The 17,218-nt window shown below is 33.7% G+C and overlaps 2 protein-coding genes and 1 long non-coding RNA gene across 3 annotated transcripts; 2 read left to right on the top strand and 1 right to left on the bottom strand.

Moving 5' to 3' along the window:
- Positions 1–1,005: 1,005 nt before the first annotated feature.
- Positions 1,006–1,613, bottom strand: LOC111411496 (heavy metal-associated isoprenylated plant protein 22-like). The gene is made up of 3 exons (XM_023042020.1): positions 1,596–1,613; positions 1,406–1,481; positions 1,006–1,307 (listed from the first exon to the last, which is right to left on the bottom strand). Exons 1-3 carry the CDS (start codon positions 1,611–1,613, stop codon positions 1,006–1,008), a joined length of 396 nt encoding a protein of 131 aa, XP_022897788.1.
- A 3,201-nt stretch (positions 1,614–4,814) lies between these two features.
- On the top strand, positions 4,815–7,998 carry LOC111411495 (protein STICHEL-like). The gene is made up of 2 exons (XM_023042019.1): positions 4,815–7,390; positions 7,717–7,998. The coding sequence occupies exons 1-2, from the start codon at positions 5,207–5,209 to the stop codon at positions 7,996–7,998; spliced, it is 2,466 nt and encodes an 821-aa protein (XP_022897787.1). The 5' UTR covers positions 4,815–5,206.
- Positions 7,999–9,832: 1,834 nt separating this feature from the next.
- On the top strand, positions 9,833–10,217 carry LOC111411072. The gene is made up of 2 exons (XR_002705820.1): positions 9,833–9,914; positions 10,010–10,217. It is a non-coding gene; the product is annotated as an uncharacterized LOC111411072 (long non-coding RNA).
- Positions 10,218–17,218: the final 7,001 nt, after the last annotated feature.

Below are 17,218 nucleotides of genomic sequence, written 5' to 3'. Positions count from 1 at the left end.
TTGCCTTTCTTGATTATCATCAATAACCTAGACATCACCCTTGGTACCATAAATCGCCACCTTTTTACAAATGTACCATCTATCGGCCCTTTGTACAATTTTGATCTGATAAGTGATCAACAACGCAAATTATTTGAAGTGCTCCAATATAAATCACTCGACTATCAATTGATAACTATCACGTGTGACTTTTTTTCATAAATTGTTTTTTTTTCAGTTTGACGACTGGACATGTGAAAAATAATTTATTTTCATGATTATTAACCGTCTCGAATCGAGTCGAACTGAACTGAACCGAAACCGACTTACGTGATTATGATATAGAAAAAAAATTGGTGGTTGGGTTATGGTTTTGACATAACCGACCCCAAACCATCACCGAACCGAACCATTGTCAATCCTACATTTCATGCATGGAGGTTGTAGTAATATATACAACAATGGTTTTCATGTTGAAAAATATATTCAAAACATCAAATTCTTTCATTAACTTCTAAATCAAAAAATCAAACCAAGTTTCAATATTTGTTCTAAAAGTTCATTTTCCAAGTTTAGTTTTGCTTGATTCAAAAATGGATTAAGATTTTGATTCCTCCTACAAACTATTTGCATTTTAAAGTCTTCAAGCACTTATCACGATGACGGCAAATATCGTTTGAGATTGAAGATCAAGTTCAGTTAATTGATGAAAGGCCTAAAAGTTCTCTGAAATTTAGACAGCCCATTGATTGAATCGCAATCTTTTGAATTCCTTTGCTTTCCTGTCTCTCAATTATGTGTCTGAATTGTATTGTATTCCAGGATTCATAGGACATAAAAAGTGTACGAATCTTCAAAAAATAAAAAAAATAAAAAAGACAATACATATCATAAATAAGAAAACTATATCTCAGCTATTCTTTAAACCTTTGGCAATGCACATAACATAAAACCCATTTTAGCAATCCAGCAAGTATCAAAAAGTGAAATGCAAAACATTCCAAGAATATCTATTTTTAATCTTAGTCACATTATAGTACAAAAACTCGTGGATTGATCTTCATAGTAGGGAAGTGGAGTAGCATCATAGTAGTTAGGGTTGTTCGAGAAATATTCCGGCAATGCCCTTTGATGATGCCTATAGGGTTCACCACGATAGTCATGGTCATTATAATAACCTCTATCAATTCTTGGATGGTCGAGTTTGGCCCATACAAGCTCGGCATGTTGTCCAGTTCTTGCCAAGGCTGCAAGAAGTAGATTCGGATCGACTTCACCCATTATTTTTGCTACCCCTTCTTCAGCATTGAATGTCACGGAATACACCCCTTGACAAAGTTTATAAGCAAACACGACATAATTAAAGAAAATCATGTTTATATATATATATATATATAGGTTAGTTAATAAGATTGTAATTGATTACCGCAAATAGAGTTCAATATTTCTAACGTCTTCCTCTTACATGCATCACAACGAGTATTCACCTTCAAAATACAGCTCTGCACGAAAGCACATAATATAAGAATATGCATAAAATATAAGAATATGCATATGTAGAAAAAGGTACTGAAATTATTTGGAAAAATGGAAAAGATATAATAGAACTTGATTACCAAATTTGCGTGCTCCATTTAAACTGCAAAATTCACCAATAACTTCAAATAAAATGGAGTAGTTTTTTTCTGCAAAGAGGTAGGAGCACTGTAGCCGTCGTCTTAGTGTTGAAGAAGAGAGAAGAAACAATCAAATAAAAAATATTTTACATGCATATTAGTGCTTTTGAGATTGACAAATTTTGAGGAAATTAGGAAAGAAAATTATTTTGAGTGGGGAAATTAAGGAAAATATATATAATTTTCCCCTTGTGTTTTTTTCTTTCTTTATTGGATCTGGTCGACTTGCTTCTATGAAATTGAAAAGGATTTGGTCTAATTGTTGAATCTTTCTTCCCCTCAATAAAATAATAATAATAATAATAATAATAATAATAATAATAATAATAATAATAATTACTACCAAAAATACAAATATATGTAGGACATGTCATGCACGTGGCATTCATAAATGGGAAGAGTTTGTAACTTTAAGGATTTTAACTGAACCCTGTTTGATTCCCTTTGAAAAAAAAAATATTTTAAACAGTATTTTAATATCATTTCAACCACACATTATTCAATAAAATAATATTACATGTAAATCTAAAATTTTTCCTTATTTTTTAACTCCGCATTTCTATCAATACACTTCTCAAAAATTCGTTCTTATCAAAAGAATGGAACTCAAACAATGGTTGAATGTGTAATTGTTAACTACTTTTTCTAAGAATTTAAGATAAAAGAAATTGACAAATTTTATTGATAACCAGTGATTGTAATAATCATCTTACGTGATAGATTCAATTTGTTATTTGAGACAACAAAATTAAAGAAAAATAATGCATCAAATAATAAGTTGTTATATAGAATGACTATTACAATCGCTGAACATGAATGGCATTACTCATTTATATTTACATTTAGTTTTTAGCACGACCTCTTGAAGGTATAGTAGCATTTTTTTAGTTTTTACGTGTCAATATAGAAATTATTTGATATTTATTTGAAAAGAAATTTTAATAATTTTTCAATATATACATAATACATATTCTATATTGCCCAACATTAGATTTTTTTAGTAGATTTTGATAAAAGTTGAAAAAATGTATTGTTAAAAAGTTGTAGATCCCATGAAATATGTTATTATAATTAATTGGTGAATTAATTAAATTAAAATCTAGATTTTAATCCGTACCAAACATGATATTGTTTTTTTAACATTTTTCATCCCCTACGTGAAAATCCTGTCACTCCCTAAATATGAATAAAACTTAAACTTGAATCTTTAACATTAATATTATATATATCACTTCATTTAATAGTATTAAACAATCAAAGAAAAAAAAAGATGAGAGAGACACTCATGGAGTCAATTCTGAACATTATCTTCATCCTTGAAACTGTTTCTTAACTATCTCAATCCAATCTTAATTACTATATATATCACTACAAAGGAATGCGACTCAATTTTATCAACCCGAAAGGTGGTATGGATCATGGCATGTCCATTGTTGTCCACAATCAACATTCACTTGTATCCCCCCTTCTCTTCCCCTCCCCCCGTTTTACTTTGAATTGGTGAGAATCGACGAGTAAAGAGCCTTATCTTATTTTTCGATAACTAATTCGCATTTAGATCAAATTTTTCGTTTTCAATACATTTTAAAAGCATGTGCTTATCATTACATATGGCATACGTTAATAATTAATACACAAGTGAGTTATACCAATAATTCATAGTTATCATCTTGATAATCAATTCAAAAGAAAATATTTACAAGTCAACTTATCAAGCCATACACGTCTAACATGTAATTCTTGCTATTAAGACCTAATTAGATATATATAAAAACATGGTTTTGAAATAATGATTAGGATTCCTTATATCTTGAATAGAATATGAAAAAATTTATTACATTCACACGTTCCTTGTTTTTCATTTTTTTATTAATCATATTCAATGATATCAAACTATCTTAACAAATGTGTAATTTTCAAAGTTCGAATAAAGTTGCTATTACCTTATTTTTCACCTATTCATCCTTTGAACCCGTGAAAAATGTAGTATAAATATAGAAAATCGAAGTAAATTATGATATGACTATAATAAAATTAAAATTTAGTGGACTTATTTATTATAACGTGAACGTTTAGCAAAAGCAATCCAAAAAATAATGTGATTTTATCTTATCTGCAAATTTCGTGGGCCAAACTTAAAAATAGGGTTGAATTATACGTAAATCAATTCTCAGGATCTTGTAAATTGAGAAGATAGTTTAACATTGGAACAAATTATCTTAGGAAATATATGAACAAATTTGTGTCTATCATATTTTTCCTTTTCTTCTAAATCTTAATTACAAAAATGGAAACTGTGAACAAAAAGAAAAGGAAAATAAACCTTCATCAAGAAAAGAGTATTATTTGTATAGAAATAAAGATTAGAAAAGAGGAAATAATTCTAAATTTCTAATTGCCTAACAGAAGGAGGAAAAATAATAAAAAATAATAAAAAAATAAAAAAGAACAGGGACATAAATGCAGTCAGTCACTCCATGCCTGTGATCCTTTTGAGTATGCGAAAGTACATAAAACTAATTTTTTAAGCCACTTAACTCTATTTTTATTTTTTTTTTATTTTAAAGCAATGTAACTTGGTTATAATTTATAACAATTTTCTTTACCGTGATTTGTTAATATCGTGTATTTGTCAAGTGTAACAGTTGAAAGTAATTAACTATGTGATATCTTCAATAATTATCAACCGAGTCGAGCACTTGAAAAATATTTATATTAGATTTTACTTTTTTATTATTATTATTATAATTGGATTAGAAAACCTATTTGAAAAAGTAGCCGTGCAAAAAATAAAAAAGATAAAGTAATTTGCCGTCACTCACTATCGTAATTGCCCTACGTGTCACGTATGTGAAGGTTAGTGTTTTGATATATGTAGAAGAAAAAATCATCAAATTAATACATCAAATTACTAACCATTATGTAAAACGATTACTGCGGTGAACAATATTACTAAAAAAATAATAATAAAAAAAATTTGAAAAAAGCCTTCCCATAAAATTAGTCAATATCATATCAATTCTAGTACCAGCAATTCAGTGCTTGCATGGATTTGCTGTAATAACAAAACGTGTTAGAAAGAGTAGACAAGGAGATGAACCACTCATTAAAAGAGAATCTTGGGACTCTCAAAGCCAAATCTTCCTTAGCCGGATTTCACTCTTCCATTTTAGTAATTTACTTCATTTTTTCGATTTTAACGAAAAAAATGGAATCTTTTTTCACTCCCTTCTCACAATATTCCTTCATATAAAATGGAAAGAATTTCCTTCATGGTTCTACTACTAGTTGCAGTATAGTATTACTAGCTGTACATTCTTCATTTTTCTCAGCGTATTTAAGGCCGTTGAAATAACTTTGATTGAGGAAAAAAAGCCTTACAGATCTGTATTTAGTACACTTACCATTTCTTCAACATTACCCAATTTTCATTTTCCACTCAGACAAGTCTTTGGTCACCGTGGGACTAAGTTGGGTCGAATTTCCTGTTTTGTTGCTGAGGTGGGTTCTGTCTTACCCATTGAATTGCTATAAGATTTGTGCTGATAGAAATGCGCGGCGCAGGCGGAACGGTGAATGGTGGTGGTGCAATTGATCCGAGAACCCTGCATTTGAAGAAAGAATTGACGCAAATTCGGAAGGCGGTCCGCGTGTTAAAGGACCCCGGGACCACCTCCTCATGGCGGTCCCCACATAATTCAGCGAGATCCCTTGCCAAGAACCACCATTTTCACCATCACAACAATGGCGGTCGCCACTCAATTGATGACTACGTCATTCGTTCTTCCTCTCAACAACTGTTTCAACTCCCTTCGCAAGTTGATAATGTTAATAATTGTATTAACAGCAATAGTGCCAACAATAATGGCAATGTGAATGTCGTAAAAAAAGAGAGAAAAGTGTTTCTGCATAATTGGAGGCGTCAAAAATCTGAAAGCGAAAGAAGTAGACAGATTGCTGAGAATGATGTTGAGAATGCTAAGGATAAGAGGTCATCTTCGACAGCGGAGGAGGAGAATATAGATTTCGATAGCTCGATTGATGCGCGTAATGGTGGTGCAAATGATTCCAACAGCGATACTTGTTTGAGTGACAGGTATGCTCCTGCAACTGCTAAGTGCAAAGGTACCAATTATAGGCCTTCTATTAGGCGCAAAAATAAGAAGTCGAGGAGAAGTAATAATACTAGAGCCAGTTTGAGGCACCATAATAAAAACTTGAAGAAGCAGAACTTGTCGAGTAGAGATGCAAAATATATAGCGGAGGGTATGTCTGATCTGGGTTTAGAAAGGGGACATTTGGCGAGTTTGGTGGATCAGTCTGATGATACTGAAGATTTTCGTAATTCTGATAGTTTAAGGAGGGAGTCTGCCATTTCACCATTGCTTGTTAGGCATCAGAATAAGGATTGGGTTCATTCACCATCAAAGTTGAAGAGTCGTAGAAAAGATGATGATTCTATTTCACACACTACACCTACATTTTATAAATATGGTGTTACGAATCCTAGTACCATTGAGTCTTGGGATGCTACCACGGCATCTTTAAATGATGCAGATGATGAGGTGGATGACCACTTGGATTTGTCAGGGAGATCAGGCTGTGGGATTCCTTGTTATTGGTCAAAAACATCGATGCCAAAGTTTAGAGGGAATGGCAGTGGTTCACCATCTCTTTCTGATTCTTTAAGGAGGAAAGGAAGCAGCATTTTTTTCGGAAGTCAATCCTTGTCTCAAAGAAGACATCATCGGTCCTCTTTGGGGTCCAATAAGAGGAGACCGAGTTCAAGGCCTGCTGCTAAAGGTCTTGTTCCTTTGCTTAGCGCTGACAGCCTAGGAGAATCATCTATGGGAAGTGAGAGAAGTAATAATGAGCTTACCACAAATTTTGGAGAGCTTGATTTGGAGGCGATGAGTCGGTGGGATGGAAGGAAGTGGTCTACAAGTTGTAGGAGTCAAAAAGTGTTCGCTCAAGTAGCTCTGAATGAGGAAATGCACGAGGAAAGTTCTCCAGAAAATATCAAAAGCCTTAGCCAGAAATATAGGCCAATGTTTTTCGAGGAATTGCTCGGGCAGAATATGGTTGTTCAGTCACTCATGAGTGCGATTTCAAAGGGGAGGATTGCCCCTGTTTATCTTTTCCAAGGTCACCGTGGGGCTGGAAAAACATCAACTGCAAGAATTTTTGCTGCTGCTTTGAATTGCCTAGCTACTGAAGAGACTAAGCCCTGTGGTGTCTGCAGGAAGTGTGCTGATTTCATATCTGGCAAGAGCAAGGATCACAATGAAGTTGATGTTTCTAAAAAAAAGGGAATCAATAGAGTCAAAAATCTTTTTAGAAATCTGTCAGGGGTTTCCTCATCAGCCATTTTGCAGTATAAGGTTTTTATCATTGACAAGTGTCACTTACTGCCCTCAAAGACATGGCTGACATTTCTTAGATTTCTTCAGAAACCATTGCCACGTGTCGTATTCATACTCGTTACAACTGATTGTGACAATATTCCCCGTAGTATATTGTCCAGGTGTCAAATGCACCTCTTCAACAAAATTGGCAACGGTGACATTATTACCCGATTGATGAAAATTGCCACTGATGAGAAGTTAGATGTTGATGATAATGCATTAGATTTGATTGCTTCAAATGCAGATGGTTCACTGCGAGATGCAGAAACAGTGTTAGACCAGTTAAGTTTGTTGGGAAAAAGAGTCACTACTTCCTTGGTAAATGAACTTGTGAGTTTAAATTACCTTTCTTCTTCATGTCATTGTGTTTGAATCCACATATTTACTTTTCCACTAATCTTTCATCATTGTAGGTATTATACTGTTCTATCTGTAGACCATATAAAATCTTATGAGATTTTTTAATATTAACATGTTTAATAAAAATTGTCATGTGGCCAAAATGTTAGCAGATAAGTTTTAATTATTGTCGCATTTCATACATTTTTTAATCGACAAAACGGCCGCTGAGACTGTACATATCAAGAAAAATATATCTGCTTGGTTGCTTTAGCAAAAATCTGATTTAGTGAACGAACATTCTTTTTTCTCTTTAGTTTGGCGTTGTTTCTGATGAGAAACTACTTGTCCTACTGGAGTTAGCCATGTCGTCAAACAGCACGGAGACAGTGATGCGAGCCAGAGAATTGATGGATTCAGGGGTTGATCCAATAGTTCTAATGTCTCAATTGGCGGCCCTTATTGTAGATATTATTGCCGGAACTTACCCAAACATTGATGCCAAGCTCAATAATTCATTCTTTGGTGGAAGAAGTTGTAAGTGCTACTCTACTCATTCTTTCTGGAGGTTCCACTTTGAGTTTTATGATGGTAAATAGATCTGCATTCAAGTTTCCCTAGACTGCTCGTCCAGACAAATCAGCACGTGGACATTAATGAAAATTTGTTGTATAAAAGTATTACCGAGTATAAAGATAAAATGAAAACTTACAAATATAAGCTGGTGCTTTGTTAATTTTTTGGGGAGCAAAAAAGGCAGGTGTATGTTCTTTCTGTCTTTTCTCTTTGGGGTTTGAATAGAGATGATTAAAATTTGAAAGTCTTCTTTAGAGCATGGGTAGGATTAAGTGAATTAAAATAGAAGTGACCATCTTTAATTGTCGCTAAGAAGAATCCTTTTCATCACGATACATCACGATATGTTTAAAGTTTATCAACTTGTCCTTGGTTAGACCTTTTGTGGTATGTTTCATTTGATGCTGTTATAATTGATTTTGTTGGTTGAATGTTTTTGTTTTAGACTTATGCTATTATACCTTATTCCAAAATTATGTTTTCATGCACTTCGCTGATTCAAAAACTCATCCAAGCCTCATGTCTCTCCTCCTTATTCGCACCAAAAGGTTTTTGGCAGATGACACAATTATTGCACTCCACATCATTACCAAGATAATTCGCAAGATCTAGGGGCCCCGTGTGCTCCAAACCGACATGCCTAGACTCATTTCCCTAGAAAATGTTGGTGCGAAGATTAGCATAAACAAAGATAAGTTGTCCTGATGGAGCTGTGTATATTTAATAACGTAACAGCCACAACTTGGCTGCTATTTTGCACGACTGCACAATGATTGAATGAGGAAATAGGCCAAGCGACCTATAAAGTATGAAACATATTATGACAGGTTCCATTACCTGACATTACGTGGATCTGAAAAATCTTGTCATCATCTTAGCCATGCAATCAGAACCCTGCTACATATGGCCAGGAAAATGGACGTTCTTCTTGGCCTAATACTCTAATGGTTTAACAACTCTGTTATGATGTGCACTTAATATGAACACTTTCTTGGCTGAGGGAACATGTTATAATTATGGGAAAGAACGATTAAAAATTCTTTAACATATTAACATGACCACTCGGAATTTTCCCATAAGTCAGATAAAATGGGACTAGATTATCCCAGATCAATTATTTCTGTTAATTTCCGATTCCTCATTAATAAGCTGATGTCAATCACATTAGCCAGTGTCTTAGTGAAAAGTTAGTGATGAAGCTCAAAGGTTTAAACGGTTCATCTTGTACTATTCAAGAAGTTGGTAGTTGGTAGGCCTCTGTGTTTTTCACTGCAAAGTTCTTATTGTGTGATTTGTTCCACAGTAAGTTTCTGAAGCAGAGGTAGGCTAAAGGGTTGTTATAGATAATGGTAACACAATCACTCCATTAATAGGGTGATAATTGGTTTTAGGCTAAAGGGTTATTATGGATTTTCTACTTTTCCCTCCAATACGTGCTTCCTTTATCTTCACGCATTCAACTGGTTCCCGAGAGATTAATGTGATCTCCCATTATCTTATTGGATCTACATGTTTGGAGATCGTCTCAGGCATGTCGTATTCATTGTGTCCTACTTTTTCCATAATTTATTATTCATTACTTCTGCTTGGCAACCCCGAAAAATGTCTTGATTAACATTGCTACAAATTATTATTTATCCATCTAGTTCTGATAGATTCTATCGTTCTCTTTCTTTATTGGAAGGGAAGGGTCAATTCCTCTTGTTTGGAAAAAATAAAAATAAATTGGATTGTATGTGGGAAATTTTTTGGAATTGTATATTCGGTGATTCACTAATTCTAATCATAATATATTGTAGAATATAAAAAAAAAAAAAAACCAACTTCCAATTCTTCTTTTTTTTCCTTCTTTTGCAGGGGATATGAATCCAGCTCTGGAGGTGGCTGTTGCAGTAGGCTTTCGTGTTGGAATAGAAGCAGACCTTGCAGAAGGGAGAAGGTAGGCTATTCATTTTGTTCCAACTTTGTATGCAGAAATCAGGTTCATATTCTCTATTAAAGAAGCCTTTGACATTTCTTATGTGTTATAAACAGGCTAAACAACACACCCCAACGTGCCGGTGCACAAGTGGACGATATTCGTGGAGTAGTAGGATTTTGAGTTTCAACTGATTGCTCATATTTTCTTACAATTACTTTTCTATATCCGTAGGCTTAACATCACCATTTTCTGGAAAAGAATAGAAGTTAAAGGATCGATGAAATAAACGATTATTTAAAATTACTATATTTTGAATTTGAATTCCTTTCTAGATACAGCCAATTTAATGGGATCAATAGACTAGAAAGATTTTAGTTTTTACCAAGCAAAATTGTAGGCCTGTAGATGGAGCTTCCTCCATGCCTTGCAGGTTACATTTGAATTAATAGATAAACATTGTTGAGGAATTTTATGTGATCTTTGTCTTTTCAATTTGTGAATGAGGCTGATGCAAGAGCCCCAGTTCAGCAGTTGATCGCAGTGGTGGAAATGAAGAAGAAATGGCCGCCGCCTCCACCACCACGACCATGTGGCTGTTGTGCCTCTTTTTGAGCCTTCACCATGTTCGGTTACAGGATATTGATATTTCTCCTAACATTAAGTTGAACATAGTGTGTTATAAACCACTAAAGCAAGGAAATGATCTCGTAGAAACCAGCTCTGAATTGAATCTGAAAAGAATGATGTTATCTAGTACAATACTAGTATAGGTGGTATTATATAATAGGCTTAATTAAAAGTAGAATAATCCGCATTTGGTTTGGCTAAAAATCAGTCTGCTCGGAGATTGAATGATGCCAAGTGGAAGAAAAACAAGTCCTCATTCCCTTCGTGACATCAAATTTGTGACTGCGTCTTTTTGCTCAATATCCATGGAGAAAGAGCCATTTTGATACTTTTTACTCAAAAATACTAAGCCTATGTTTGACCACCATTATTTAAAAACTCTTTTTTGACATACTCATTTTCAATTATACGTCCACACAATAAAATACTATGTACATAAATCCAAAATTTTTCTTTACATTTTAATCATATATTCTCCTAAAAAATCGATATTCAAAATATTATTTTGACCAAACAATGGTGGGGATAAACAAAATTACAAATAAAAAGTCAATTAAATTTTTCCATTATTTTGTCTAGGGTTGTTTAAATAGTGTTCCACATCACAAGTCGCACTTGTTAGAAGATAAATATTTTTGGTCAATTTTATATTTTATCCACACATTTTGTAGATTATATATAGATTAATTATTCATATACTACTCATTTTTATATATTTTTAAATTAATTATGATTTGCTCTCAAACAAGTGTAAGCATCCCTTTGGCGGTGTTTTTAAAATGTCAAAAATTGGTTTCAAGATTAAGAAGTTACTTTTGAACTCGAAATATTTTGTTTGGTTAGAACAGATTTTAGAAAAAGTTGATCGAAGGTAATTATCTTTAGAAAAAATCTACTATAAGCATAAATAAAATCAAAAGAACTGTCGAGTGGGCCCTCATATAATTCCTTAAAAATGGGCTGATCGTACCAAACCTATTCTACCAATCAAAACGTCGAAGCCCAGAAACTGGCCCCCCTGGAGACGACACCAAGCACGAAGAAGAAGCAGCGTCGCAATGGCGAAGCCTTTGGGATCCACCGGAGAGTTCTTCAGGCGGCGGGATGAGTGGCGGAACACCCGATGATGACGAATCACTGGCGTCACGCCACCCTGGGCCTTGGAATTGCCCTCGTCACCTTCGGTATATACCTCGTTGGTGAAACTGCCTATAACAAGATCTACGCTCCCAAACCTCACTCTCATTCCTCCTCTTCTGCTTCTCACTAAGAGAAAACAGCAAGCACCTCACCGCATTTGTACAAGGTCAAGATTGCTAGCACATGAAATGCATAGATGTAATTTTAATTTAAAAGATGAATTAATGTTCAATAATTATTGGTGTTTATGATCTCCATTTCAAGAATGAATTCGGTGTTAATAAATATGTTTATGTTTAGTTTAAGTGTGTGCCAATTGGGCTTGCCTCATTTTCCTTAAAGTTTGGCTCTTATACTATGAATAAGATTGTACTCCATGTTCAAGAAATTGTCTTGTTTCTAGTGCATGTACACCTGCATAGACGGTTTCAACAATCAAATTCTGCTATACTATGTGCAAAGAGAAGTTCTTGTCTTGTTATTCGCTGATTTTTTGGCATGCATCTGTCGAATCTGATGATTTTTCATTCTCTCTTTTGCGAGAGCTTGGACCTCTTGACTATGTAGAAGCATATATAAGCTAAACAGGCGAAGAGAGTGATTCAAGTGTATTGGACAGAAGTATTATAATTATCATGGAACCAAGGATTAGGAGGCAGCTGCTTATAAGAAACCTCTCAAAAGCGAATAGAGAAGTAGATATATAATCATAGTTAACTGTATTAGCAATAAAATCGAAGGGTTTCATTTCACAGGGATATGATCTCATGAAGATATGGAGGGTTCTGATATACAGGGATCAGATCATAGAAAGATGGAGGAAGAAGTTTTGTTTCACTAGGTTTAAGATCATAAAAAGATGGAGGAATTATATTTAAATTGTGAAATAATAGGCATGGCATGGATGTCATCAATTTGTCGATCTTTATTTAAGATAGAAATATTTAGAAAGATTTGGGTCTTGTCGTAAGGCTTTACAGAGGATGAAGGTCAAGAGAGTTATCTTCTCATGTGAAATCTTGTGATCGAAGACAGTTGTTCACCGTGCATTTCTTGCAAAGTTTCAAAGAATATACAACTGCCTACTAACATGCACTGTTACTATAAACTATATCCTTCTCGTGATTGAACATTATTTTGGATGAGCATACAACAAAATCAGACTGCTTTCCCTATGTTCCATTGATTCTCATCGTGTAACAGAAAGATGCACTTAATCTCCCATAAAAGTGCCACACACAGTTTTCAATTAATCCTATGCAATAATGCAAACGGAAATGCTTTGTGAAATATGTATTATCTTCAGTCATTGTTTCCATCAGATAGTGCAAATTTTAGTTTCTAACAAACACCAGGGATGATGCTATTTGTGCATGCCCCAGTCTAGGAAGACAGTTATATAACATCACATAACTTCAAAGAAAGGCGTGTGAACAATGACTTCTTAACCAAAGCAGGCAATAAAGCAACACTTGAACTGGGATAAATAGAACCTTTAGTGCTACTGCTTTCTCTGGTATACACCTTTTTTGTCAGCTAGTTGATATGTAATCAGGGTGGCAGGAGGAAAACTGACATTTCGAACAAACTAATATTTTTATCCTTCTTCAGTTCTTCCTTTCGCTTTTATCATTACTGACATTTTTAAGAATAAAAGTAAGTTGGTTAGATTCAGATTCCATGTTCTCATTTCCATGGCTATTCAGTTTTCTTGAATGCACAGGTTGAAATCTGGTGTCAAGATTATTCCGTTGCTCCATTGATCTTGCAGATGAATGCTGGTGCTAGGACTGAAGCATGACCATTGTTGTCATCCTTCTAGTTTCTCTATCAGTGATTCAATAAAGATTCCTCAGACTTCTTTGTTGCCTTTAATCGGCAGATTATTTGAATTTGTAACAAAGTTTACAATGATTTAACCTGATGTTTGACTCAATTGCATTAATTCAATCTCGTTGTGTGCACCTGTCCACCCCTGTTTTTTTTGGTACCTCTAGGTTCATCAACCTTTCTGGTTGCGGGTTTATGTTAATCTGATTAGAAGGAAATTTCTAAACATAAATATACAAGCTGAGAATTAGAAGTTCAGTCTATGCACAGGAGTACTATTAACCATTTTCGTTATCCTGTCTTGGGTCCTCAGGTTTTCTTCCCAGCTTGAGAGATGACATGAAAGAACTCATGAGCTTCACTTTTCCCTTTCCTTTTTTGACGTACAGGAGATGATGATGTCTATTCTGAAGGTCTTCACGTTGGGCAAATAGACAAATGATTTAAGGGTATATATGAATAGGCATGGAAAATGTTTTCCTTGCTTTGAAAAAAAATAAAACTCTACCTCTTCCAAAGAAAATGTTTTCCTCAAAAATAAGGAAAATTAGGCATATTGGAAAATATTTTCCATGGAAAAAAAATAAAATTAAAAGGGAATCAAACACTTTATAAGTTGGAATTCACGTGGAAAAAAAGCCATTTTCCCCAAAAAAATTAAAAAATAATAATAATTATAATATATACCTCTTCCAAAGAAAATGTTTTCCTCAAAAATAAGGAAAATTAGACATATTTTCAAATATTGGAAAATATTTTCCATAGAAAAAAAAAGGAATCAAACACTTTATAAGTTGGAATTCAGGTGAAAAAAGCCATTTTCCCCAAAAAAATAAAATAAATAATAATAATAATAATAATAATACCTCTTCCAAAAAAAATATTTTCCTCAAAAATAAGGAAAATTAGACATATTTTCAATTATTGGAAAATATTTTCTATGGAAAAAAATGGAATCAAACACTTTATAAGTTGGAATTCAAGTGGAAAAAAGCATATATATATATATATATATATATAACAGGTGTTGTTTTTTCTTATTACAAGTGTATAATATTGTAACAAGTAATAAATGGGTCAATGAGTCCAAATAATCCTTCTCATAGAGACTATTATTCAATTCCTAATTTTTCTTATTTTTAATTCCTAATTGACGAGAAAAAAGTGTATTTGGTGATTGATTATCTGAATTATTCTAGTTATATTAATGTGACCTACATACAAACAATAATCAAATTAGGATTTTAAGTATAAATGTGATATTATCGCATGCAATTTCATTTATTGATCTCATTTAATTCTTTAAACAAGATTTTTTTACTTATTGTAGTGTTCAATTGAATTCTTCTTAATTATTCAATTTAGCTCTCTAGTGTTCAAATTGATTATATTTAACCAAGTGATTCACTATATTTCTATGTAAATTCTAATAAGCCTTAATTAAATATTTTAAATATTTAAAAATTCATGTAACAATTGCACTAATCATAAAACATATCTCTACTCGTTTATCCAAATTGCCAAATGTTATTATCTAGGAGTAAATTTAATGGTTGCTCACCCAACTTTAGTGTATATTACTACTTGCTCACTCATCAACAAAATATATCTCATTGCTCACCCATCTATTTACTTGCTTACCCATTGATCACCCATCTCACTTCCGTCAACTTAAACTAACGGAATGTGCCACATGGCTAACGAAAATCACACGTGGCACAAATCAGGCATGAAATAAGGATGATTTGCACAAAACTTTTGCCAGGTTGTGAAAACTATTTAACCAAACACCCATTAAAGCTGATGTGGAACAAATTTCACAAAATACATTTTTTTCACCAAATCATCTACCAGCAGAAGACGCCTCTCCGACAACTGTAGGCGGCACCTCCCATTCGAATTCATGAAGCCGTCGTTTGCTCCCCACGATGACTACCACCGTTTTCTACCCCTAGTCGAGCTCCCGCCTTCTCCTCGAATCATTTTCCAGGTAACTCATCGTTTGCCACACTCCACTCCCTTTCCCCATTTTTCTCCAGATTTACAAAAGACCCATTTCCATTCTCCTCACTTTTCTCCAAATTCATCATTTAATCAGCAACACTCATTGATTTCTCCAATGACCCATCAAATTTTGCAACATATTCTGGCGATCTTTCAAGTATTTTCGTCGATCTCCTATTGATTTTCTAACTTATTTCAACAGGAATTTCAATCCCATCTTTAAGAGCTGGACCAAGGCAGACATGGATATCAGGCACACGGATTATTTGTACTAATTTTAGTGAGACAATAGAGAATGTTTTAGCGAGTGTAATTGTGGAAAAAGAAAGCATGAAGTTTGCTTTTTCTGGAGTTACATAGTTAAATGAATGCAAGACTGAAAATGGATATGGAAAGAAAGAGGGAAAAGAAAATGGCAGTCCTATGAATAGAAGGATGGTTTGTGTCGGATTCGATGGCGTTAGAGGATTTGGCTAATGTCTTTGATTGGAATTGGAATCTGGGTCTACTGTCATATTCATGGAGGAACTCCATGGTCGAAGACTCGTAGAGAGACGGAAAGGAGAAGATGACTATTGTTGCCATTTCATGTGCCACATGGGATTGTATATTTGATTTCATTTAACGCATGTGCCACGTGGATTTTCGTTCGCCACGTGGCACATTCCGTTAGTTTAGGTTAACGGAGATGAGATGGGTGATCAATGGGTAAGCAAGTGAATAGATGGATGAGCAATGAGTTATGTTTTATTGATGAGTGAGCAAGTAGTAATATATACTAAAGTTGGGTGAGCAACCATTAAATTTACTCTATTATCTAGCCTAAAATTTTAATTTACCTATCAATTTGTTATATCATGCATTAGAATTAAACTCTTACACGATATGATCATTTTCAAATATATGAAATGCACAAGCGTCTTGCCAGAAGTCAAGACACATTGCATATCCTAATTGGTAGAATAGTAACTATCACAGCCTTAACATAGCAGAGTGCTAACCTCTTATTCTATGGTTGTGAACAATTAATTTCTCGACCAATTTACAAAATAGTTTCCTATTTACTAATTAACATATTTTGTATTTCATTCATCAACCGAAGGCACTTCATGTACGTGCTTAAAATATAACGCAATTCTCTTTTTACAGTAACAGTAACAAACTAGGTGTTTATCTTATTACCATAAAATTATAATACTTCTTCCCAACATCAGCCTAACCTTAGGACAAGTGTGTAGGACAATCTAAGCATATTTTGAACCTCGTTCTTTAAAACTCATTTCTTTCTTAAAATCATTTTCAACATCGTATATTCTTCGAAAAAAATAATTTTGCGAATAAATCTAAAAAAAAAAAGATATTCATACTTTAAAGCTATGTATTCTGTTAAAAAATTAATTCTTACAAAATCTATTTTCAAAATTGGAGCTCAAACGAGGACTAAATATTGATCCAAATACTGCAATCCTTCAAAGTTGTAGCTATGTTATGTCTTAAATTTGTTGCTTATAATATCTTACAAACTGGTGATATAAGTTATTGTCTTGTAAATAGTCCTAGACATGGTCCTTGTTCAGCTCTAAAGAGAACCAAATCAAACTAGAATTTTTGGGTATTTAGAAGTGGAATCGTCGAATCCAAATTCAATCATGGAATTGAATAGTTTTCATTCTGCTCAGTTCCGTACCATAATTACTAATAACCATTCTAAGGAAAAAGCC

This window comes from Olea europaea, chromosome 15 (genome assembly GCF_002742605.1).
Source record: "Olea europaea var. sylvestris chromosome 15, O_europaea_v1, whole genome shotgun sequence".
Lineage (NCBI taxonomy): Eukaryota > Viridiplantae > Streptophyta > Magnoliopsida > Lamiales > Oleaceae > Olea > Olea europaea.
The sequence above is the reverse complement of the archived record's forward strand: the minus strand, read 5'-3'. Positions and strand labels throughout refer to the sequence as shown.